This window comes from Crocuta crocuta, unplaced genomic scaffold (genome assembly GCF_008692635.1).
Source record: "Crocuta crocuta isolate KB4526 unplaced genomic scaffold, BGI_CrCroc_1.0 scaffold29, whole genome shotgun sequence".
Taxonomy (NCBI): domain Eukaryota; kingdom Metazoa; phylum Chordata; class Mammalia; order Carnivora; family Hyaenidae; genus Crocuta; species Crocuta crocuta.
The window spans coordinates 3473043-3497202 of record NW_027533280.1 but is presented as its reverse complement, the minus strand read 5'-3'; the positions used below and the strand labels follow the sequence as shown (position 1 = coordinate 3497202).

Below are 24160 nucleotides of genomic sequence, written 5' to 3'. Positions count from 1 at the left end.
CTTTGATTATGTTCTTTCCACAATGGTAATTTGTAATTAAAAGAAGCAAATAAAAATATAGCCTGCTAACCTCTATCATGAATATCAGTATACAAAATGTAACAGGGTAAGTATATTTATTAAACATATCCCCAATATTAAAAATTATCCAAAATATACATCTCTAATTATCATCCTTTACATGTGGATATTAAAAATCTTTTATTTGATCATTGGATTTTAGTTTTCTGTCATAGAAGGGTTTGAAGCCACTGTGAATTTTAAGTCTGTGCTGGCTAAACTCCATTTAGGGAGCTGTCATACGTGGCTGAATCCTGAACCAAGTCATCCGGGTATGAATCCATCTGCTGATGCAGGAACACATCTATTTTTAACTTCAATTGTCTAATGTGTGGCAATGCCTGGCAACTTCAGATTTTTTTGAGTTTTAATTCTCCATCCACCTATAATATGCATGCTGGGGTAAGATTTAGGGGAATAAACTTACACAAAAATTTTCCTAGCACATTAAGTTAAATTAAGTGTTTTACTGAGATGTCTATTTAGCAAGTGAGGGAAAACAGAGAAGGAATTTTGGCTTCAGGTCATGCAAAAAGCTAGGAGGGTTGATTTTAATTATGGATTAACACACACACACACACACACACACACACTACAGCTCAAGTTCATCTTCTGGCCAAAGTCCATCAATTCTTTTTTTTTTTTTTCTTGTATAGTTTATTGTCAAGTTGGCTTCCATTTAACACCCAGAACACCTAAAGTCCATCAATTCTAGACAAATCTGAAGATTTTACTTAGGATGAAATCATCCAAAGTCAAATCTTTTATTCCTAGGTGGTCACTGCCTTCTTCAGGGGTTGTTTGGTCTCAGCATCGGGATGGCCTGTCAGTGAGAAGTATGTAATCCTGCTCTTTGCCTCTTAAAGATGTTCATCTTGTAACGGCCTTTGAAATCCTTGGTTTCTATTAAGAGCGCACAGTGAAGAAAATTAAAACAAGGAGTCAAAGAAATTTCAAAATGTCTTAAAGCATTGATCTGAAAAAGCAATACTTAATGTTTTAAGATCTATAAAAATGTTTTCACAAATATTTATTTTCTCATTTAGTTCTCAAAAGCCAAGGAGGCTAATGTTATTATTTATGTTTAAAGATGAGAAAACTGAAGCTCAGGGAAGTGAGAGATTTTCTCCAAATCATCAAGCCAGGAAGTTGTAGAAGCAAGAGAACTGGAGTTAAAACTGGCAGACGGACCTCCAATGTAATTCCAACATAGAAACACCTTCCCGTTTCTCTTTATTTTTTTTTTAATTTTTAATGTTTTTATTTATTTCTCTGAGAGAGAGAGAGAGACAGACAGACAGACAGTGTGAGCACGGGAGGGTGAGAGAGAGAGGGAGATACAGAATCCGAAGGAGGCTCCAGGCTCTGAGCTGTCAGCACAGAGCCCGACGCAGGGCTCGAAGCCACGGACGGTGAGATCATGATCTGAGCCGAAGTCGGACGCTTAAGTAACTGAGCCACCCAGGCGCCTCTCCCATTTCTCTTTAGAGTATAGTGGGTACAGAAAGGAGGCTCTAATAGCCCAACTTCCAGAAGGACTCCAGGGAATAAGNGAAAGTCGGACGCTCAACCGACTAAGCCACCCAGGCGCCCCGACCTCCAAGTATTTCTAACAAATTTTCTAAGCTACTTTTCTTTCTACATGACAGAAGACTATCCCAGTTTTAAAACTGAGAGGCAAGATACACATTGTTAACATTGACTTGCAAACATTCTACTTACCAGTCTGTTATCTATCAATTAACTGCCACACTAAGTAAATTCTAGATTTATTACTGTGCCAGGTGAGTAATTAAAGACAAAAATTAAACCGCTTCTATCGTTTTCCCTAAGAATTGAAATTATACATCAGAGAGAAACCATTTTATTCTCTCTCCATCTGAAAATAGGAGCTGGCTAATCAAGAGTTTTCCTAAAACCAGCCCATAAATGGCACAGAGGAAAAGGAATATTCAGCTACAAGCACTGGGTTTCCAGCACCAGGGGCAATGTTCCACGGGAGGTAAGCTCTGATGAGAACTCCAGTGTAGACACTGGTGTCCATTTTCCTCCAGGAATCAAAGTCCTGTCAGGTGAGGGGAAATACCAGGAAAGTTCTAAAGAACACAAAGCGCCTCAGATACATGCTGAACCACAAGGAAATAATCAGCTGCTCATTCTCTAGCTTTGCACACTGAGCACTGAGGAACAGTAAAATAACTGCCTTTTTTTGTCCCCCCCCAGGAGAAGCACCCGTTCCCATTACATAGTACATTTATTTTAGATGGTCCTTGACACGCGGCCAAGTGTATGGCAGGGAACGAGTCACGGGGGCAGGGGCTCTCTCAGCCTACTCCTCCTACTCCCTCTACCAGCTTCTGACGTCTGTCACTGGTGTCTCCTACTGGTCCCCCTCCTGCTAAAAACCCTGGCCACGGTGTGCCAGGTTACCGACAGAAGATGCAACTCCCTCAGTCCTGGTGGGCCAGATAATAAGGCAGAGAATTAAAAGCAGCCCAGGCCGTCTGCTGGGTGGCACATGATGTGTATCATGGGGTAAAGTCCCAAACCAGATCTGCAGCCACCGTCCTACAACGGACGATGACTTTGTTTTCCATCATAGGGACCTTTATCTGTGTGATTTGGCTTGAGAAGACCAAGAAGCTCAATCATAACTGTACTGATCAATCTGTGCATGTAACAGAATTTTCGGGAACTATTGAATCACTGTCTAGAGAAGTGTCATTAAAACTAAGACTGGGTATGGAAGTCCTAAATCACTACATTGTACACCTGAAACTAATCTTCCCGTTAACTAAGTAGAATTTAAATAAAAACTTTTTTTAAAAACACAAAAAACGAAGACTGAGGAAGGGATTAATCATGCACTGCCTAAATTGCTGAGATTCCTTCTGGAGGATTTTTACCAACTCTCAGAAGAACCCAACCAGGTACCAATTTAGTCCCAAGCTTGATCAACAAATTGTATTGAGGATGGGGACTTAGAAATGATGCTTTTGCTTCTGTTTGAAGCTAATCTCTATGTTCAATCAGAACTGGGGATAAATAACATCAACCCTTGAAGGACAAGGACAATACAAATCCATCTTTGTATCTTTCCTAGCACAGAAGACACACTCCAATGTTCACCAGATTAACTGGCTTCAAGTTTCCAGGTTCACACAGCTGATAGAGCTGTGTGAACAGAAGAGCAACATGAAATCTACACAGAAATGACCATTGAAAAAGCCAGATAAACACCAACAATTAACAGGCCTGAAAGGCAGGAGTTGGAGGTGGTGTTGACAAAGGAAACATGGCCAGCCTATCTGGCTGAAATCTAAGTGGCAGACTAATGGATACACCTGCATTAGAAAGATTCTCCCAGGGGTGCCTGGGTGGCTCAGTCGGGTTATGCATCGAACTTCGGCTCAGGTCATGATCTCATGGTTCATGAGTTGGAGCCCTACATCGGGCTCTGTGCTAACAGCTCAGAGCCTGGAGTCTGCTTCTGTCCCTCCCCGGCTCGTATTTTCTCCCTCCCTCTCTCTCTCTCAAAAATAAATAAAAGAGGGGCGCCTGGGTGGCTTAGTCGGTTGAGCGTCCGACTTTCGCTTAGGTCATGATCTCGCGGTTCGTGGGTTCGAGCCCCGCGTCGGGCTCTGTGCTGACTGCCAGTTCAGAGCCTGGAGCCTGTTTCGGAGTCTGCGACTCCCTCTCTCTCTGACCCTCCCCTGCTCACGCTGTCTCTCTCTCTCTCCTAGAAATAAATAAAACGTTTAAAAAAATAAATAAATAAATAAAAGATTCTTCCAGAATCCTTTCATCTGATTTCCATGCCAGAAGGTTTGATTACTCTTAAAATCATTATTATTAACACTCTCAAAAGCGACATGCTTTTTTTCTCCCTATAGAAAGGTCTTGAGAGATTTAATAATAAAGACTCCTAACTTCTCAGCCAGCACACTTTTCACTTTGCTCCTTTAACTCAGCTACTATCTTGACTTCGCTTCCTCAAAGTGAAGCGGTTATAGGGGTTCTCTCCCAGCTACGCTAAAGTATTTGGGGGACAAAAGGGTGGGGACTACTTTTTACTTCAAGTACTTGTCAAGTTATTTTTTACATTAGCATCATTTTCACTTTTGTGATATTAAAGCCCCACAGTTTCTCTCAAAGGACACGAACTTACATTTCTTTCCTGAATTCTTCCATTTTTTGATTCTCTACCGTCAGAAGTTCTTTTGATTTGTTCAGCTCTTCCACATTTTTCAGGTTGTTTTCTTTAAGTGTATCCAACTTAAAGACCAAGAAAAAAAAAAACTTGATGAAATTATTTTCCAGTGGCAGGACTGGATAGACAAATTTTTCATGCAAACGTGCACTAAAAAGATAGGTGAAATCAGTCACTTGGGAAAAAAAAAAGTCACCAGGTGAGGAGATGACAAGTGACCACATCTATTATAAATGGCAAACCTCCCCCCTTACATTTAGTCAGACATTTTCTGTACACCGGACCAAAATGTCAAACTAAATTGTCCCATGAATTACAACAAAGGTTTGCTTTCACTTTGTAATCAATTCTCAGTATTTATCATTGAACTTGCTATTCAAGTATGACCCTCTTAAAAAAAAAAAAGAAAGAAAGAAAGATATTGCAAAGGCATGACATCAGCAAGGATTATTCCTTGCACTAAAATCTAAAACCTCCTTCCTTCCCCATACATTAGTAGCTTCGATGTATTTGTCAACATTAGAATGAAACGTACTGAGTCCTCATTATAAAAATTATTTGAATTAAAGTTATCTGTAGGTGGGAAAATATTTGTTTATCCATCTGAACCCTGATCTGAAGAGGAAAAAGCTCTGCAGTGAGGCTGAAAAGCACTCTTACATCAGCCCCATCCCCTGCCCATGGGGGATGCAGCCGGCCTAGCGCCCGGCCCTGATAGGAGAGGAGCCAGACACATTCCTGGAACGTGTGGGGACGTGACCAATTACAGGCTCTGGCAGGTGACTGGGGTTCCAGGTGCAGAGCCCTCACCAAGGGCAGGGAGCTTGCTTGGGCTGTCCATGACCCAACACCTGCTCCTGGCCCCAGAGTGGCTTCCTGGGACTTGTGTGGTCATTTCATACAGAAGTGTCTCTGCCACATCACATGCCACCAGTCAGGAGTCCTAGACAGTGTCTTGACAGTTTTACCACCACCTCTACAATTAAGAGAGGAATCTGGAATTCCAGATTCACACAAGAAAAACCAAGTATCACAAAGGGCCCCAAGAAAAATGATTCAGCCAGTGTTCTATTCTGGTTATAAACAAGGACACCAAAGGCTGTATCATGAAAGCGCACAATTCTCCCTAATTCTACCCTCAAAAATGAGATATATTCCCTAAAACCTTCTCATTTAACCTCTGTGATTATCATGATTTTTTAATGCTTTTTCTTCTTCTCTTAGGAGTATCAGCTCTGTAAATGTACCCCATGTATATACAGTTTTATTTACTCTATAAGTATTTCAAAATGTGTGTATCTTTATAGATTTCCATCTTTGAACTTCTGTAATGAGAAGCCCAAGGCTTTACAAAGCAGCTATTCCATGTGGCTAGCCCTTCCACTGCTTCATTCCTCAACCTCTCACCTGACTATCCCTTTTAAAAACATTTGAAGTCAGGCAGAACTTCACCTAACTATTTTGGAGAATCAATCTACTTAGGAATGAGAGGTAACTGCTTCCCAAAGAAAGAAGGGGTGGATATGAGCTGGGAGTGGGGAGGAGGGGAATAAAAAATGGGTCCAAGAATGAGAAATGCTACTTTGGACAGAATCAAAGTGATCTTGACGCCACACATCTAAGACCCAGAAGTGACTGACTGGACAGGACACAAAAGGGAATCAGGACTGAATGACACCAAGAAAAGGCTTACGTCAAACTTGGGGCTAAGGAATGGAATTTAGTGGCTCAAGTTGGGAGAGAGTGAAGATTTAAAAAAAAAAAAAAAGGATGTGATTTAAGATAAAAGATGCAAAAACTAAAGAATGTTATAAATACCTCTCTCTTCAGTTCCATCATTGAAGTTATCATAAAAAAGCCACGCTATTCAAGTTTTCCCTTCATTATTTTAAAAGGTTGATCCTACTAAATAAGTAATGAAGTAATACACTTTATTTAATATTGTCATGGCTCTGGTGTACATTCGGCTCCACTAACATAGATCAAACCTGTGTAAGGCCACACTTCAAAAAATAAACAATCCTGAGTTAGTGATCAAATATTCCATGAAGTCGGTAAGCTGTCCTTTGTACAAAAAGCCATTTAAATCTGATTACTTCATTCTGTAGTTTCTGATTTGTTTGCTTGGTATCCTCCAAGGAGGCCAGAGTTTCACTCTTCTCTTTGGTCATCTGTTCCATTATCTGCATGGCATCTTCTGCTGTTTGAGCGGCCTAAATACAAGAAAGCTCTATGAGAAATGAGGCTCCCTCCCGCCGTCAGGGGTGCTCAGGCCATGCAGCTCAGGCAGCCCTGACTGGCTTGTGTGCTTATAGCCCAGTCACCAATCCATTGCCGAAACAGACAGACCAAGACATCAAAGGGGATGTCTTTAATCCAAAGGGGAACAAAGTCACAGACCCTTTTCATCCCATTCTTCAAACAAGCCAATTGCAATATGCAATTTGCAGACTTTCAGACCCTTCTAACCTACATCTTCCAAGTCCAAAGTTACACTGACAGTCACTCACGCTCATCATTCTGACCAATGTTGGAGAGAAACATTCAGAGATAGTAGAGACTCCCATCCTCATGTAGCTGAATCTTCTCTCCATTTTATTTACTGCTGTGTTTTTGAAACTATTCTTCCTATTTCAGATGTGGGGCTTTTGAAATCACTTGTAATTTAGGTGAGGAATTTCTCAAGGAAAAATAAAAATTATTTGGGCAATTATTAACATAAGGCTCAAGTGTTTAATGAGAAGCATTAAATGCAAAGTTCTCTGAGAAAAGCTGTGGGTAATGAGTATAAACATGGCTGTGAATAAAAAAGATAATATGCGTATGGAGACAGATCCTTAGCTGATATGAAAATAACCATTTTTTGTTTTTCATAAAAAATAAATTAAAAGATGTTTAGGCACTTGTTTACAATTTCACATGGTCTGGGAATTTCACAAGCTTCTGGGAATTCTGTAGCACCTTCCCCAACGCCAGCCATGGAGATTTCACTGGCGGGTTCCAAGTCCACAAGGGCAGAAACAACAAAACAGTTAAAAGCCAAATAGAAGATACTGTGTTTCAATATGTGCCCATTTTTCTATTGTTAATCCTTTCAGAACCACAGCTGACTTCTCCCAGTAAACTTCTCCTTAAATTAAAAATATATCCTTTTTATTCACAGTTTACAATTCTTTCTAATGGACAGAAACAACTGCGATTAGAGATTTAGTAACGAGTGGCTCCTTCAGGTGGTAACAAAGAGCCTGAGATACGAGCAACTGGAGAAGTGGGGTGCCTTTCCTCCTGAGGCCCTTAGGAAGTTAGTGCACAGTGTTAGTAGTCCAGGTGCTGGTCCCTGACCCTCCCACTTTACCGTAAATGACTGAAGAGTCTCGAGCTCTCTAATTTTAAGAGTGAGCTTGCTCTTGTCTTTCCTTAAAATACGGTTTTCATTTTGAGATTCTAGGAGGTTGGCTGAGATATGGCTGTTGGTTTTAGCCAACTGGCTAATCTCTTTCTGAAGGATGAAGTAGCTTTCTGCCAGCTTTTCCTTCTCCTTCAGGAGCTCCTCCTTCGTCACTATCATGTCTCTCTTCTCGGCCAGGAGGCTCTTATTGTCCTGTACCACCTTGGCGCGATCGGCCAGGGTCATCTCGTGCTTCAGCCGAAGGTCATCCAGGATCTTGGTGACGCAGCTGTGCAGTTCCTGCAGCTCTAACTTGGATTGGGACAAGGTGGCGAAATCACTCTTCAGAGTCTCTATGTTGGCAGCGAGCCGAGCCGTTTCCGCACTCAAGAGTTCCTTTTCCTTAATTATCTCCACCACTCTCTGCTCTGATTTGGTCTTCTCTTGGACGAGTACACCATTTTCGGACTGAAGCTGCTTGGTACGCGCTCTTAGCTCTTCCAGCTCCTGCTCCAGGAGGGCCATCCTTCCGTGAAGTTTATTGTTTTCGTACAGGGACGCCTGGTTTTCCTGCGCCCTGGCTTCTTTTTCCAGGACGAAGGACTGCTGAACTGTCCGGATCTCTCTGCTTAACCTCTGACACTCTTCTTGCAGGCCCAACCCGTCCCTCAGCAAGATGCTCTTCTCAGAACAGCAAGTCTCAAGTTCAGCATTCAGACTCTCCTTCGCCTGCAGAGTGCTTGTGTGCTCTTTTTCTAAACTCTTTCTGGCATTTTGAGCCTCTTTCAGCATCAGAGAGAGATCACACTTCGTGGCTGCTAGCTCTTGGTTTTCCCTCTTCTTCTCCTGGAGCTCTTTCTTCAGAGCGTCGAGATTACCAAGGAGTTTCATCTTCTCGTGCACTACGATTCTTCTGTTTGCAGACTCTTGATCATATTTCCTTCTGAGTTCTCCTATGGTTTTCATGGAATTCTCTCTTTCTGCCAGCAAGTCTCCATTTTGCATTTCCAGGACAGACTTTTCCTTCAAGAGACTGTCATGCTGCTTTTTGAGCTTAGTAATTTTCTGATATACCACCTCCTTCTCAGAAGTTAGATAAGTAATCTTCTCATTCAGGCTCATCTCCATATGGGTGGCCTCTTCTGAGCACTTCTTCAGTTTTTCAGCGATGAGCCTGTTCTCACTTAGAAGTTCTTCTTTTTCAGCCAAGAGTTGTCTCTCTGATGAGGCCAAGGTTTCTTTTTCATGCAGAAGCTGGATGCACTCGGAGTCTGTGATCTCCCGACTGGTCTTGATTTCTTCCAGAAGCTTTGTGAGGCTGGCATTTGTAGCCTGCAGCTGCCTCATGTCCAGTTCAGCCTTCCTCAGAGTCCTCTTGGCATCGTCTAGCTGTGTGCGGAGCCCACTGGTTTCCGTGCCGAGCAGCTGCTTGATCTGGAGGGCAGCCTCCAGGCTGGCGTTCAGCTTCTCCCGATCTTGACGAAGCACATCCTTCTCAAATTGCAGATCTTTGTTGTTTTGGAGAAGACTTTCTCTTTCCACCTTTAAGGCTATGCACGTGTTATCAAGACCTGACTGCTTCTCTAAAGCCAACTTTTTCTCAGCCGTGAGATCTTCAATCTCCTGCACCAAGGTTTTCTGATCTTTGACTAGCTCTTCATAAGAGCTCTGAAGCTTCTGAATGATTTCATCTTTATCTTTAGCCAAGGCAAGATTTTCAGTAACGAGCTTCTTGATACGATCCTCTAAGTGGTCTTTTTCTTCCTGACCCTTCTTAGACTCAGCAACCAAAGCATCTTTGCTGAGCTGGAGCTCTTCCATGAGAGCCCGCAAGCTCGCTCTGGAAGCCTGCAAAGCATCATTTTCCATACTGATCTTTAAAAGTTCTTCCTGAGCAATATTGATTTCTCGTAGTAATTTCTCTTTCTCAACAGCTAAAGATTCTTTATGGAGCTGCTCCTGCTGATAAAGCTTTTCAGCATCTTCTTTTTCTTCTAAGACTTTCTCCTTTTCTAAATTAAGAATTTCATTTACTGACCACAGTTTCTGTTGATCTTCCTGAAGTAAAGTTATTTTGGCCTCCACCTCTACCAACTTTGATAAAAGTGAACCTTTTTCTAACTTTAAAGTATTTCCCTCCTGTGCGAGAAGCTGCTTCTCTGATTTCAGACCCCTCAGCTCTTCTGACATTAGTTCAATTTCTTTTTTGGCTGATGTTAACAAATAAGTTAGCGACTACAGAAACAAAAGGTGGAAAGAATGGAAACAAAATGAAATCGAGCAGACAAATGCAAGCCCAAATAACTTAATGTAACCTAAATCGTCAAAGTTTAAAATTGTTTACAATAAATGTCCTAGAAACTACCTGGATAATAAGCAGGGGGCGGGGCAGGGAACTAGATGAAAAGAGCCCATTAAGGGATAATACAAAGCAGGTTTAGCTTTGCTAAGTGCTGATCTACCTACATTTATTTTATCTCTGAAACACTTTTTAAATCGTCCCTGAGTGGTACCTAGGAGATAAAAATAGTAGTTTGACTTTGACATGAGGGCATGAGATTCTTTCCTGCCCTTCCAACTTCCCCATTATTTCTCTAGTAGGAAGAATTCAGAGAATTTTTAAAAACACAATCTAGAGAATTACAAAAAATGAATATAATTTAACCAAACAGTGGGGAGGGGAAAGGTGAGAGAAAATAAATTGTTGCTTTTCAAACTAACCACAAGACAGACATCAGCTTGCCAAAGGACAGTTACTGGCCTGGCTGATTTAATCCCAATATTACATATAACTTATTAAAAGTAAAGACCAATTTGCTAGGCTTTGGTGACTAAAATAAATGATTAAAAAAATTTTTTTCATGTTTTATTTATTTTTGAGAGAGAGAGACAGAGCGTAAGCAGAGCAGGGGCAGAGAGAGAGGGTGACACAGAATCTGAAGCAGGCTCCAGGATCTGGGCTGTCAGCACAGAGCCCGACAGGGGGCTTAAACTCACAAACTACGAGATCATGATCCGAGCCTAAGCCAGACACTTAACCAACTTAGCTACCCAGGCACTCCAATAAATGAGTTTAAAAAACACACTGGTTTATAAAATGACCTGACCACATTATACCAGCACTGTCCAGAACCTTCTGCAATGGTCTAAGTGTTATCTGCAAGAATATAGTAGCCCAGTGGTCATGTGTGTGGCTGGTGAGCACGTGAAGTATGGGGAATGTGACTAAGGAGATAAACTTGTAATTTATTAAAATTTAACAATTCAAATTCAAATCAATGTAGCTGGTGGCTACTGTATTGGACAGCATGGATACAAATCACTGGCTCTTCAACTAGGAAACACAGAAACTCTGTGGGCTCCATGGACCTCCTGACATCTTATATAAAATTTGTTGAACATAAAAATTTTCCAGGGGACAGGGGAATACTTTAAGGGTTCATCAGATTCTTAAAAGTCTGTGAGCCACCATTGCTGACCAACATTGAAATCCAGAGAAACTGTGTATCAAGACAACTTTCAAGGGGGAACAATCCTTACCAAATGACCCTTGTAAAAAATAAAAACCAAAACATCAGTAAGAAAAATTAATGAGACTTAACAGAAACTTCTAGAACGGCATGGTTTCATCAAACTGCAACATTTTTTTAAGGGAAATACTAAAAAAAATGGAGTCTGGGGACTCCTGGGTGGCTCAGTCAGTTAAGCATCCATTTCTGGAGTTTGGCTCACGTCATGACCTCACAGTTCCTGAGTTCAAGCCCAGCTTGAACTCAACTATCAGTGCAAAGCCTGCCTGGGATTCTCTCTCTGCCCCTCCCCAACTTTCACCCATAGGAGTACTCTAAATAAATAAAAAACATTAAAAAAAAAAAACAACAAACCCAACAACTAGAGTCTGTCCAGATAAAAGGATCCACAAAGACAAAAAAAATCTGGAAATTATATCCAGAGTTAGGTGTCTCATAAAACTGGAGCTGTTTAACAGGGAAAAGACAAATCTCCTTGACAGCCAGCATGAAGGAGAGAGAATATGTAGGCATCTTCTGTAGGACATAAATTATGTTATGCTCCAACTGAATTAACAAATTTAGGTGGGATTTGTTTGAAGTCCTATGTATGGGCTCTTACATTTCCTTTGCACTAAACTATATAAACACTAAAAGTAATTGAAGACAAGTATTTACTTTCCTTTGAGCAAGTTAAATAGAAGGAGGAAAAAGTTAAATAGGAGGAGGAAAAAGTTAAATAGGAGAAGGACGATTGAACTTCATTAAGCTACCAGAGTCCAAAAATATACTGGGTTACAGAGATGATCCTGACACTACAAAATGAAATTCAATGTATCAAATTCTACTCTATTTAACAACAGGATGTTTCCTCACAGCCCCTGTATCCAGCTTCCTTACGAATAAGTTCACAGTGCCTTCCAGGGACATATAAAACCCTTTCTAGACTCCTCACTTCTAATCTGTTTAGGAGCTCTGTTTCTCCAATTCTCACTTGTTTCACGTGGCCTCCGCTTCCCGCTTTGCTGCAAGATGTCTCTCCTAACTGCAGCGCAAGGCAGCAGCAAGATGGCCAAGATCAGAGACCACAACACAAAGCCTACTGCAAGCAGGCAAACAGAGCTCGGGCAACTGGAGACTCTCTGTGACAGCTAGGGAGCAAGCAGCATGGGGTGGGGAGTGACGGCTACACAAATCACTCAGGGGAAAGCCCTGTACTGTAGCCGCCACTCCTGAGAACAAACAGCAGCTGGCAGAAAACACCTGAAGCCAGGAAAATGTAATTCGCCATCCCGCCAAGCTCTCCGAGGTCAGCATTGGTAAAGGCCAGTGTACCCCATCCCATCTGCTGCTGCTTTCTAAGCCCCACTGCAGCTCTGATGCAACGCAGCCACCAAATTCTCTCCCAGAACATACTTTGGCTTTGTCAGCTTGCTTTCTCAGTTCCACCATCTCCTGAAACAAGCCACTGTTCTCCTCTCGGGCGGCCCTCAGCCTCTCCTCTGTGTCCAGCAGGGTCTTCCGCAGGCTCTGCAGGGCTTCCTCATGCTGAGCCTTTGTCTCAGAACTGGCTGCTTCGTACCTAGCTTTCAGGTCCTGGCACTGGTTGTGGCTCACTTCCATTGCCTTTTCCTGCAGAGAGCCCGAGTGAGGGAGAAAGTCATCTAGCCACATCTGCACCGCCCCTCACCTTCCTTGCCAGCACACAGTCCCATTTACTGTCCCCTTACCAGGTCTGACAATTTCCTCAGCAGTTCTTGCTTTTCTTCCTCGTGCTTTTTAGCTGCTTCCTGCTGGCACTGTTCTGCTTTGAGACTTACTTCCCCAATATTCTTCTGCAGAAAGCTTGCATTTTCTTTAGCCTTTGTGAGTTTTAGCTGTAATTCTTCTACAGTTCTAGAACAAGTTTCAATACAAGGGGTCAGAGTTTTCAAAAGAATGCTTTGAATTCTAGAGGTATGCTTAGAAAGATAGTATTAATAACTGTATTAATAAGTTATGAGTAACTTAACAATGTCTAAAATAACAAAAAAAATTTAACCTGACTTGCCCTGCAGAATAATTTTAACAACTGTGACAGTTATAAATACATTATTTGGAGTGACAACTACTGTAATTGTGAAGGTTTGTCATTTTATGTCAATAGATCAGTAAGGAAAAATGAGTGAAAAGTAAACATCTATAGGAAATTAGTTATTTCAGTTAAGTTTCAAAATTTTAGCAGACTAGATTATCAAAAACTCTTTCTAGTGCCGCTCGAGAACAGAATACACAAAATGACACCTAAGCACTTGGAGAACTAACTTCGAGATCCTAATGTGGTTCAACAAAGACGTACACAAGACGTGGGACACAAACCTGGAGAACAGGCTATCAGACGACTCTGAGAACGGAGGAGGGAAACTCGGGCAGCCCCTCTGGGTTTTACACCTGGCCGACACCTGCAGAGATGGAGCTCCTCGGGGCACTGCGGCCACAACCGCCTGTGCAGCTGCACCCACCTCGCAGCAGGTCTGACCCGAGGCGGCCAACCAAGGCCCAGTGGCCAACACCCCACCCCACTGCACCCCTGATGCTGGACTGTGGATGCAAGCTTAACTGCCAACTAGTCACTCTTTCAGACTCAATGGCCCTAAAATGTCCTCTGAAAGGTTTTTTTGCCTTATAAGACATTTGCTTTTTATATGGCAGCTATTAAAAGAAAGAAAAATCAAAGTAACAAGAACCTCAGAATAAGGACAAGAGCAGAGGTGAAGACAAAAGCAGCTAGCTCTGAGGATGTACAGCGCAGCGATGAGCACAACGAGAGCTCTGGGACCAGAACAGAAGGGAGTGACTTCACCTAATTGAGCCTCAATTCCTTTCTCTTCAAAACGGGAATAATGCACTCACCTCACAGGATTATTAAGAGAATCAGAAAATATACTTAGCATACTACAGGGCATACTTACTAAGCCTGTAATAAGGGCTACCCTTCTTTACACTGACGTAGGTTAAAATACTGTTAACCACCTATAAAAGATGTCATTGTCATTGGCAAAATTCTTTACAAGTCATCAAAAAGTCTACAATATTGTATTACTCAGAAGGATCAATACATGACTTAAGGATACACTGAGGTATTACGAGAAAGGAAGAGAGACACAACCATCCTGAATTCTGGCTCCCCTCCCTCCAAGACCTTCCTTCAGAGGCCAACCTGAATCAGGCACCCCTATAACCATTCATACCTACCTTTCTTTCAGACGTAACTCGTCATTCATTTTTGTCAGCTGAGAAGAATTATCTCCAGACATTTTCATTATTTCTGCAATGTCATTTTCCAACTTTTCCTTTGCTTTTATCAACTGCTCTTCTCTTTCATCTCTCTCTCTAAATTTTGCCTCCATATCTAAATATATATAGGGGGAAAAAATTGCACCATAGTGTTAGAAGCAACAAAAATTTACTGACTACATCCTGTATTCCAAGGCTTGCTCTGGGAATATTTGTGTATAGGGATCTCTGCCCTCATGAAAATTATATTCTAGCCAAGAAAAGAGACAATAAACAAGATCAATAAAGAAACTAAATAGTATAAAAATAGGGTTAATTGCTAAGAGGGGAAAAAAATACAAGCAGAGAAAGGAACCAGGAAGGAGTTGGAAAGGTTAAAATCTCAGGCAGGGCCTCTCTGAATGGTAACATTTAAGTAAAGACCTCAAGGAGCTGAGGGACTGCAAGTGCAAAGGCCCTGATGCACCAAAGTGCTTGGCACGCAAAGAGGCCAATACGGTTGAAGGAGAATGAACAAGGGAAGGGTAGTACGGTACACGATCAGAGAGGTAACAGGGCCTGGCACCGGTAGGGACTGCAGTTGTTACTCTGTGTGACAGGGGAGCCACCGGGTGATCCTGAGCAGAAAAGCGACACAACCTGACTTGATGGTGGAAGGACTGCTCTGGCTGGTGTGCTGCCAACGGGCCACAGAGGGCAGGGCACAAGCGAGCAGAAGCAGGCAGAGCAGGCGGCCAGCTGTTAGAGCAGCTCAAGTGAAAGGATGGTTGGCTTCAGTCAAGGACAGGGTAGTAGGAGTGGAGACATGTGGTAGATTCTGACTTACTTGAAAAACAGGGCAGAGAGCATGTGCGGAAGTTACAGCCCTCAAACAAGGCTTTGATCACATTGTATCACACTAATGAGTGAAGAAGTCACCCCTGAATAGATGCTGCTGCAATGTACTATGGTTACCACAAATCCTAGGAAACTATGTATCTAGTGCTTAGTAACCAGAGACTTCTTACCTGTTAAATTTTCTCTCAACTTCTCCAATTCAGTAGACAGTGCATTAAACTGTTCCTCTTTCTGGCGTAATTTATTTACAGTTTCTATGGAGGATAAAGTTAAAAGTTTAATATATTTCATACTTAATAAGCCATCTAGAGCCTGGCTGTCTTACAACCAAATCAAATCATATGCTTGGAATTTGAGAGGACAGGAATACTAAAAAGTCCCAGCATACATCAAACCACTCTGCATAATGGACCTACAGAAGCAAGCATGCATCTCTTTCTGCCTCCCCATATCTGTGGATTAGGCAGACACCAGGCAGGGCACCTGGATGGCTCAGTCGGTTACGTGTCTGACTTTGGCTCAGGTTATGATCTTGCAGTTCATGAGTTCAAGCCTCCTGTCTGGCTCTGTGCTGACAGACTAGAGCCTGAAGCCTGCTTCAGATTCTGTGTCTCCCCCTCGCTCTGTCCCCCACTCTCTGTCTCAAAAAATAAACAAATATTGGGGCACCTGGGTGGCTCAGTTGATTAAGNATTTTAAAAAATAAAAAAAAAAAAAAAAAAGCAGACACCCTGCATCCCTTTCTAGGCTTCTCTTTCCTACTTCCAGCTAAAACTCAATACAGTTATTAATGACTGAGAATTAAGTAAGATAATATTTTTCCCAAGTATATTTAATTTTAATATGGGACAAACTTTAAGTCAAAAGAAAAAAGAATTCTTGGGAGTTTGAGGCTTCAGAAAGCTAAAATCCGGCTGCAAGAGCTTTCAGAAGAGAGACATCAGACTACAGGAGCATCTATTCCACGTACTCCAGACGCCAGCTTCAGTTTGAGAATGGGACATTCTCTAAAGCCATCTGCTCATCCTTTAGTAAGACACACCTTGCANCAGCAAACTTTTCTTTCAAAAAAAAAAAAAAAAAGAATCAGATATTCAGAATAGAAAGATTTCAAATTATAGAAATAGCTTCCATCAGTTATAATTACAACACTATGTACTTTCTGTGGCTGATTTTGTTTCATCAAAACGAGTTTAGTTACACTTAAAACGTGTAGACACCCCCCAAGACTACCATATGTATACCATGCGTGTACATACACAAGTGAATGAGGTTTCTATGTGTGTGCATACATAGGTGTGCATGTACATCTGTACAGATGTGTGAATGTGCACATGCAAGTACATGTGGCGCATGTGAATGCTTTTTTCACTTTGCCATCCCCAGCAGAACTCTCTTCCGATATCTGGCTAAGACAGTGATCAGAATTCTGAAATGTTTTATATCTGAGAGTAATCAGAGCCTAACATCCTGAAACCATATCAACTACTTCTAGGGGCAGCTGAGTGGCTTAGTCAGTTAAGCATTTGACTTCAGCTCGGGTCAAATCTCGCAGCTTGTGCTGACAGCTCAGAGTCTGGAGACTGCTTTGGATTCTGTCTCCCTCTCTCTCTGCCTCTCCTTCACTCACAATCAGCCTCTCTCTCTCAAAAATAAATAAAACATTTTTTAAAATTTAATAAAATAAAATCTGCTTAAAAAAAATTACTTCTAAAACCAAAAAAGGCCATCACTCACCTACTCTTTTCTAAATGTGACAGTAAAATCACCTTCCTGGTTTTCCTGAGATAAATTTTGAGCTAGATACACCAACATTTTTAAATGAGTGTTTCTAACTATTTAGGATTATTTTTTTTAAGTTCATTTTTTTTTTTTACAAATAGTTTATTGTCAAATTAGTTTCCACATAACACCCAGTGCTCATCCCCACAAGGGTCCTCCTCAATGCCCCCCCCCCCTCCCCCCCACATCCATCAGTCCTCAGTTTTTGTCAGCATTCAAGAGTCTCTCATGGTTTGCTTCTCTCCCTTTCCCCCACCATTTCCCCCCTTCTCCTCCCCCTTGTTCCTCAGTTAAGTTCCTCCTAATCCTCCTATATGTGCAAACATATGATATTTGTAGGATTATTTTTAAAATGGGCACATGAACCACACAAGCCCACCAAAGCCCACACGTCCACCTGTGTTATTCCCAAAGCCAGACTTTAGTATATACAGGGATAGGCTAACTTACAAAAAAATAGTAAAGCACCCTGAAAGTTTGGGGAAGAGGGCAGAGAAATGGTATGAAACTCAAAACACATTTTCTTAAAGGCCATCATATTAGAAAACTGTCATTCCCAGGCCTACTTGTTCTCAACAAAGTAGCTAAAATACTGTCCAATAGAACTGTCCTCCATGATGGAAATATTCTGTACTGCACTATTCAGTATGGCAGCTACTAGCCACATGTGGCTATTAAGCACTTACAACGTGGCTAGTACAATTGAAGAACTTCATTTTTAATTTAAATAGCCATAGGTGAACCACAGCTACCATAATGAACAGTGCACTGTATATTTAACATTTGAAGAAGTAGAAATCTGTAATATTGGCATTAAAAAAAAAAAAAGCAAACACCCCTTCAGCGCTGGGACTAGCACAGAAGTGTAGTCAGTGGGAAGAGGGCAGCACATGGAGGATCTCAGACAACCGTCCCCTCTGGACTCCTGCTCCTCTTACCCAGTTTCTCCATAACCTACAACTTCCCTGTCCTGTGATGTGTGCTTATGGTTGTTGGCCTTGACTAAATTCAGGGTTGTTGTTTTTAATGTTTATTTATTTACTTAGAGAGAGGGAGACAAAGTGTGAGCAGAAGAGGAGCAGAGAAAGAGAGAGGGAGATAAAGTGTGAGCAGAAGAGGGGCAGAGAGAGAGAGAGGGAGATAAAGTGTGAGAAGAAGAGGGGCAGAGAGAGAGAGAGAGGGAGACAAACACTGAGTGCTGGGCCTGATGTGGAGCCTGAACTCACGAACCACAAGATTGGTCACGAGACCTAGGCCGAGATCAAGAGTCTGAGGCCCAAGCGACTGAGCCACCTAGGCGCCTTGTAAGTTCAGTTTCTGATGCAGGAAGAAGAACAATTGAGAAAAAGGTAAGAAAAAGTTAAGGAAAAAAAATGTCTTACAACTTGGAATTAAGGCAAGAGGATCTATGTGACAAGAACTGTAATTTCCTGAGGTAGAATGAACAGAGTTTCAAGAGATGATTCTCTGAATTCGTAGAGTTAGACAGCTCCCTGCCTTGCTAACAGAGGGTGCCAGGGCTCCAGGACAGCTCTCTGGAAAGTAAAAGGCACATTCAAGACCTTGTTATAAATGAAAGCTAATGCATTGGGTGTGTAACTTGGAAGGTCCCTGTGTTTAGTAAAACTAAGCAGTCAATAATATGCCAAAGCAACCCATTTATCAGAAGCAAAGGATAGATTTTAAAAAGGAAAAAGCAATACCTACCTTTTATTGCTAATTTGGGTTTGAGCCCATTCCATTTTAGGTCATCAGCCAATGACTAATTCACTCAAATTAAATCAATACTTTGAAAGAGGAAGGAAATATGTACAAAACTTTGTCACGCAGATTTTTGTTTTTAAAACAGGAGCCATTCAAATGGCCAGAAACCTGAGAGTCAGATTCCCAACAGGTACTTACCAAAATCTGAAGTTCTTTCTCCAAAGCCTCTTTCACTTGACTGACTTCACTCAAGTTTTTCTGAAGGTTATTTAGGGTTAGCTCTTTCCCCTGCAGCTCTTTGGTAATGCTACTAGCCTACCGTACACAGTTACGTGGCACAGGAGTAAATGAACAGAAGGAAATAAAAATGAATGAATGAGAAAGAAAAAATAAAACAAATCTAAAAAACATATGAGAAACAAACACAACTAAGCAAATCTGAAAGGAATAAAGGCATGGGTAAAAAAATGGTTCTAGTTGTTTTGTTGTTAACTCTAAGAAGCCAAGGACTTTTCACACAATCTGTTTCCAGATAGCACAATCTACTGGCTATTTAAAATAGTCAAAACAAGAGTTTTTCTATACCAAAATTTGGAATATTGGCATGATCTAAAGTACAGACACTTACTTTCCAAATGAGTAAGTTAAGCAATTTCATTTTCTGGACTTTAAAATCCATAAATTAGGAATAATGGATATATGTGGTCTGTGTTACTTTCTATATCTTTGTATATCCTTAAAGTATTTCAACATTAAAAAAATTTTTTAATGCACTGTACAACTGTTATGAGAAACTGGTTTTCATTACATCTTGATATAAAAACAGTTGGCCAACGCTTATTTACATACTGCTCTACTAATTCATTTTTGTGTATTGATTGGTATTTCAGATCCAAGTGAGGATAGTTGAGAAAAATTTCCTGTAATTAGCTTGTTATCTTCAACTAATGTTACTTAGTGACTTTTCCTTCTGTCTGTCTTCACATCTCCCGGTTTAACTTTACAACCCTTTGCTAACAAAGCAGTTTCCCCTGCAAAAAGCTCATAGCATTCCTCCTCAATACCAGTAATCCCAACAGTGGCAAGAGGGCTGGGAAAAAGCATTCATTCCTCAAAGAGTCAAGGTAATATTTGACAAGGCTAATGAGAAAGGAATGTAGCTGACAAACGTTCCGTATAATTTCCTACACCTTGACCAAAAGCATACTTGTCTGGTCTTCTATCAAAAGACCAGAAGGGAAGAGGGAGGCTGGGTGATTGAGTTGGTTAAGCATCCAACTCTTGGTTTTGGCACAGGTCATGATCCCACAGTTCGTGGGTTTGAGCCCCACATCCGGTTTCACACTGACAATGGGGAACCTTCTCGGGATTCTCTCTTTCCTCTCTCTGCCCCTCCCCCACTATCTCCCTCTCAAAATAAATAAACTTTAAAAAAATTTTAAAAAGGGGGCGCTTGGGTGGCTGAGTCAGTTAAGTGTCTGACTTTGGCTCAGGTCACGATCTCGCGGTTCGTGTGTTTGAGCCCCGCATCGGGTTCTGTGCTGGCAGTTCAGAGCCTGGAGCCTGTTTCAGATTCTGTGTCTCCCTCTCTCTCGGCCCCTCCCCTGCTCATGTTCTGTCTCTGTCTCAAAAATAAATAAACTATTAAAAATTTAAAAAAAAAAAGAAGGTAGGGAATAGAACACGAGACTGTGACATAGGAAAAGCTCCAAGGAGACAGAAGCAGCAATGCAAAGGGCTCCAAACTCTTAACCTTATTTTGCCATGAATATTATTCATCATAGAGTGTTGATTTACAAAAGTCAAAGTCAAGCCTCAGGGTCCACAGTCTATTTTTATATATTACCTTATGGACAAAACACAATTATGTAAATGGCAAGGGAGGAGATGATCTTATCAATTTCTTTCCTTTATGTTCATTTATTTATCTTAACACCATCGCTTTAGGGAATTCTCTATTTTAAAAAGACTACAGACTAGAACCAAGCAACAGGAGGTCACACAGCATGGCCCAGGGACCAAGTCGTAAAGGATCCAGATAACCAGGAAGCCAAAATAAATTCACGTAGTTGAGCCAGTGTTTTCTCTAATCTTCTCAGAAGAAACCACACTCAAGATACTCAGAGGATACTACACGTAACTGGGAAATTTGCTATCACCAAGCAATCTGCTATAATAAAATGGAGAATTTGGAAGATGAATGGGCTCCACTCAAAAGTAACAAACAATGCAAAGTGAGACGGACAAATGGAAAATAAAAGGATGGAGGACGCCAATACAAACCTTGCCACTTTCAGTATTCTTTTCAATCTCTAAATTTGTAATCTGTTTCTCAGCTGCCTCAAGCTGCTGTCTAAGTTTCTCGATTTCCGATTTACCTTCGGAACTGGCTTTCCGAAGTGCATCGAGATCCAAGAGCTTTTCTTCGGTAGCCTTGAGCTGTGATGTAAAATTATCAATAACCTTGGTTTGTTCACTGCACTTGGCTTGTAGCACCTCTAGCTCCTTTACCTTTATTTCAGCTTCCTGCAACTTGTTTAAGGTGTCCTCCATTTCTACTAGGTGCTGGTCTTCTGCTTTGTCCAGTTTCGCCTTGACGGCTTCTAGGCTGCTCTCCTTCTCTTTGATGACCGCCATCAGCTTACCCCTTAGGGCTTCTATCTCTTTAGCGTGAGCAGACCTTTCAGAGTCTTGTTTACTCTGCAGATTTTCTATTTCGTGCTGATAATCTAGTCTCATCTTCTCCACTTGTGTTTTTAACTCTGCAAACTCTGCTGTCTCCGTTCCAACCCCCTTGCTGAAGGACACCTTCAGCTCCTCCATCGCCTGCTGGTGGGATGCGATGGCGGTCTCCAGCTTGGACTTCCACAGGGCTATCACATCAGAATTCTCCTTGTTGGCATGATCAAGCTTGCTTTTCAAGGACTCGTTCTCCTTGGAAAGCTTCTCTGTGGCAGCCTGAAGAGCCTTTGTCTCCTTCTGATGTGTTTCTTCACAGGCTCCAAAATGCTCCTTCAGGAAAGTGATTTCTCCCTGGTGGTCAGCATGGGCAGCTTCTAATTTTTCTTGCAAAGAACTTATCTCTTGCAAAAGGGAGAGTGACATGTCAACGTCCCCGGCAGGCTTGTGGGACTCCAGTCTCCTCCGCAGCTCAGCCACCTCCTGCACTCTCAGCGCTAGCTCTTTTTCTAGCTCCATTATACGGGACTTTTCTGACACTGTAGCCACCTAGTAACCGCAGCCCAAAGAGAAACAAAGCATGTAAATAACCCATCACCAGTAATTTCCTTTAACCTTGAAGATCTTTAATAACTCCCCACCTCAGGCAGCAGTGAGCTACAGTGAGCCCTTCTGTGCTCACCCACCTCTAGCCGTTATGGAGGAAGCCCAATTCTGAGAGCTCCAAAGTCATCATCTTGGGCAAACTTCCACCATCTTGAGATGCTCAAGGAATTGAAAACATATGGAATTTAACTTACTCCAAAATGATTTCTTTTTCCTCTAAAACTTTAGAGAAGTGCCCATCAACTGATAGTTGAGGGGAACAGTAGCTTTCAAGTTTCTCTGTATATATCTGCCTGCTGGAAGAAAGAATCCTCCTCATTTTACCTGTTTTTTCCCTACTCTGCTTCACCCAGGACGTATAAATGCTCATCTATCTGATGCAGCTGATTTTAAAGATTGTGCTGTCCGGTATAGTAGCCCACGTGGCTACTGAGCACTTGAAATGTGACAGGGGCTGGAAGTGTGAAATACACAGATACTGAAGATTCAGGAGGAAAAAAGAATAGAGAATACCTTGTTAATTTTTATACTGATTACATAATGAAATGATATTACTTTGGATATACCAGTTTAAAATATATTAATTTTCTTTTTATCTACTAAAAACTATGTTCACGTGGGAAGCACAGAATCTTCAATTACATATATGTGGTTGGTATTATACGTCTGTTGACTGTGATTGATATAAAAAGAAATTACCTATCAAATGTTTCAATTAATACCACATCAGCTTTAGAATAAAAGCTTCAGCTGGATAATGAAGAAATAATTCATTAACCTTTTTTCTTAGGAAGACAAAATCAGAACTATAACTTACCTGAAATTATATACAAGAATCTTTAGAGATTACACCTTTTAGATTTTATAATTCTATTGGCATTTAACGTACATATCTTGTTCCCCTAACCCAGTGGTTCTTAGACTTTAGTATGCAAATCAGTCTCCTGGGATATATGTCTAAAAGGCAGGCCCCCAGTTTCTCTCCCATGTTTTGATTCTATTTGAGCTCTGGGATAACACCCAAGAATTTGCTTTTTTTAAACAAACACCCCAGGACTATGAAAAACACTTTCTTAACTAACTGTGTCCTTTTACTCTTGGGAAATTATTTCCCTCTGATACCTGTTAGCCAGTCAGAGTAGTACACAAAATATATGGGAAATGATAGCTTCAGGCATAAAAATCAATTATTGGACTAACCTGGGAAAAAGAAGGGAACATGAATGATTTAAAAACAAACTTTAAGCATTAAAACTCCTCCAGGTTGAAGGCTCCTCTTCCTCATTGCCTTTTACTGGAACAGAAAGTAACTGATATGCTTCCTTCACTTTCTCTGCCCACCCACAGGCTGTGATATGGAGAAACACTAAGATGTCCACAAAGACTAGGAAAAGAAACCAATTGGTTCTCCAAAAAACTGCGTAAGTCAGTCAGTAATATTCCAAAGCTGACTGTTAAGTGTTATGCTTCAAGGTTTTGGATGCTCCAGCTAAAAGAGGTTAATTTATTTATAAACTTTTTTGTGGAGCAGGGAGTAGGGCAGGGTGCCCGAGAGTTGTTGCCACAAAATAAGGTACAAAACATTAATAAACCCCAATGCTACACGGTCATGAACATAAATAAATCCAATAGGATCAGAGTCTGTAAATTAGTCACTATAAAACAAACTGAGAATTATCAAGTAAAAAATAAGTCAAAATAATAGTGTGATTATCCTGCAGCATTTTCACAGCACTTTTGTTTTTTATTTTATTTCCCCAAGTCTGCCCTCAGGCAAAACCACGAGTCTGCCTCTTGCACCAGGGTCAGGCTATAAAAGTCAGGTATTGTTTCTTATTCTGGCTTCTGTCTCCACAACAGCAAGAACACTGCTTATAAACTGGCCTTACTGGATCAGAGGAATTCTAGAGCACTTCCTAAAAGGAAGGCAGGTGATAAGAAACTCAAGAGGCTCATTGGTTGGCTTCACACTTGGCCAAGCAAGAGTGAGGCTCATGGGGCTTGGTCGGTTAAGCGCCAACTTCAGCTCAGGTCATGATCTCACAGTCCGTGGGCTCTCCAGCACAGAGCCTGGAGCCTGCTTCAGGTTCTGTGTCTCCCTCTCTCTCT

General features: G+C 41.4%; 1 protein-coding gene across 1 annotated transcript in view; it reads right to left on the bottom strand.

The window, feature by feature from the left end:
• Window positions 1-24160, bottom strand: part of CLIP1 (CAP-Gly domain containing linker protein 1) — a 108765-nt gene that overhangs the window by 25657 nt on the left and 58948 nt on the right. Inside the window, exons 9-18 of the mRNA XM_077747952.1 lie at window positions 21050-21994; window positions 18965-19081; window positions 16323-16341; window positions 15451-15534; window positions 14402-14558; window positions 12898-13063; window positions 12584-12799; window positions 7626-9893; window positions 6367-6483; window positions 4229-4335 (exon numbers count right to left, since the gene is read on the bottom strand). Coding sequence (XP_077604078.1) covers window positions 4229-4335; window positions 6367-6483; window positions 7626-9893; window positions 12584-12799; window positions 12898-13063; window positions 14402-14558; window positions 15451-15534; window positions 16323-16341; window positions 18965-19081; window positions 21050-21994 — 4196 coding nt within the window. The remainder of the gene's footprint in view (window positions 1-4228; window positions 4336-6366; window positions 6484-7625; window positions 9894-12583; window positions 12800-12897; window positions 13064-14401; window positions 14559-15450; window positions 15535-16322; window positions 16342-18964; window positions 19082-21049; window positions 21995-24160) is intronic.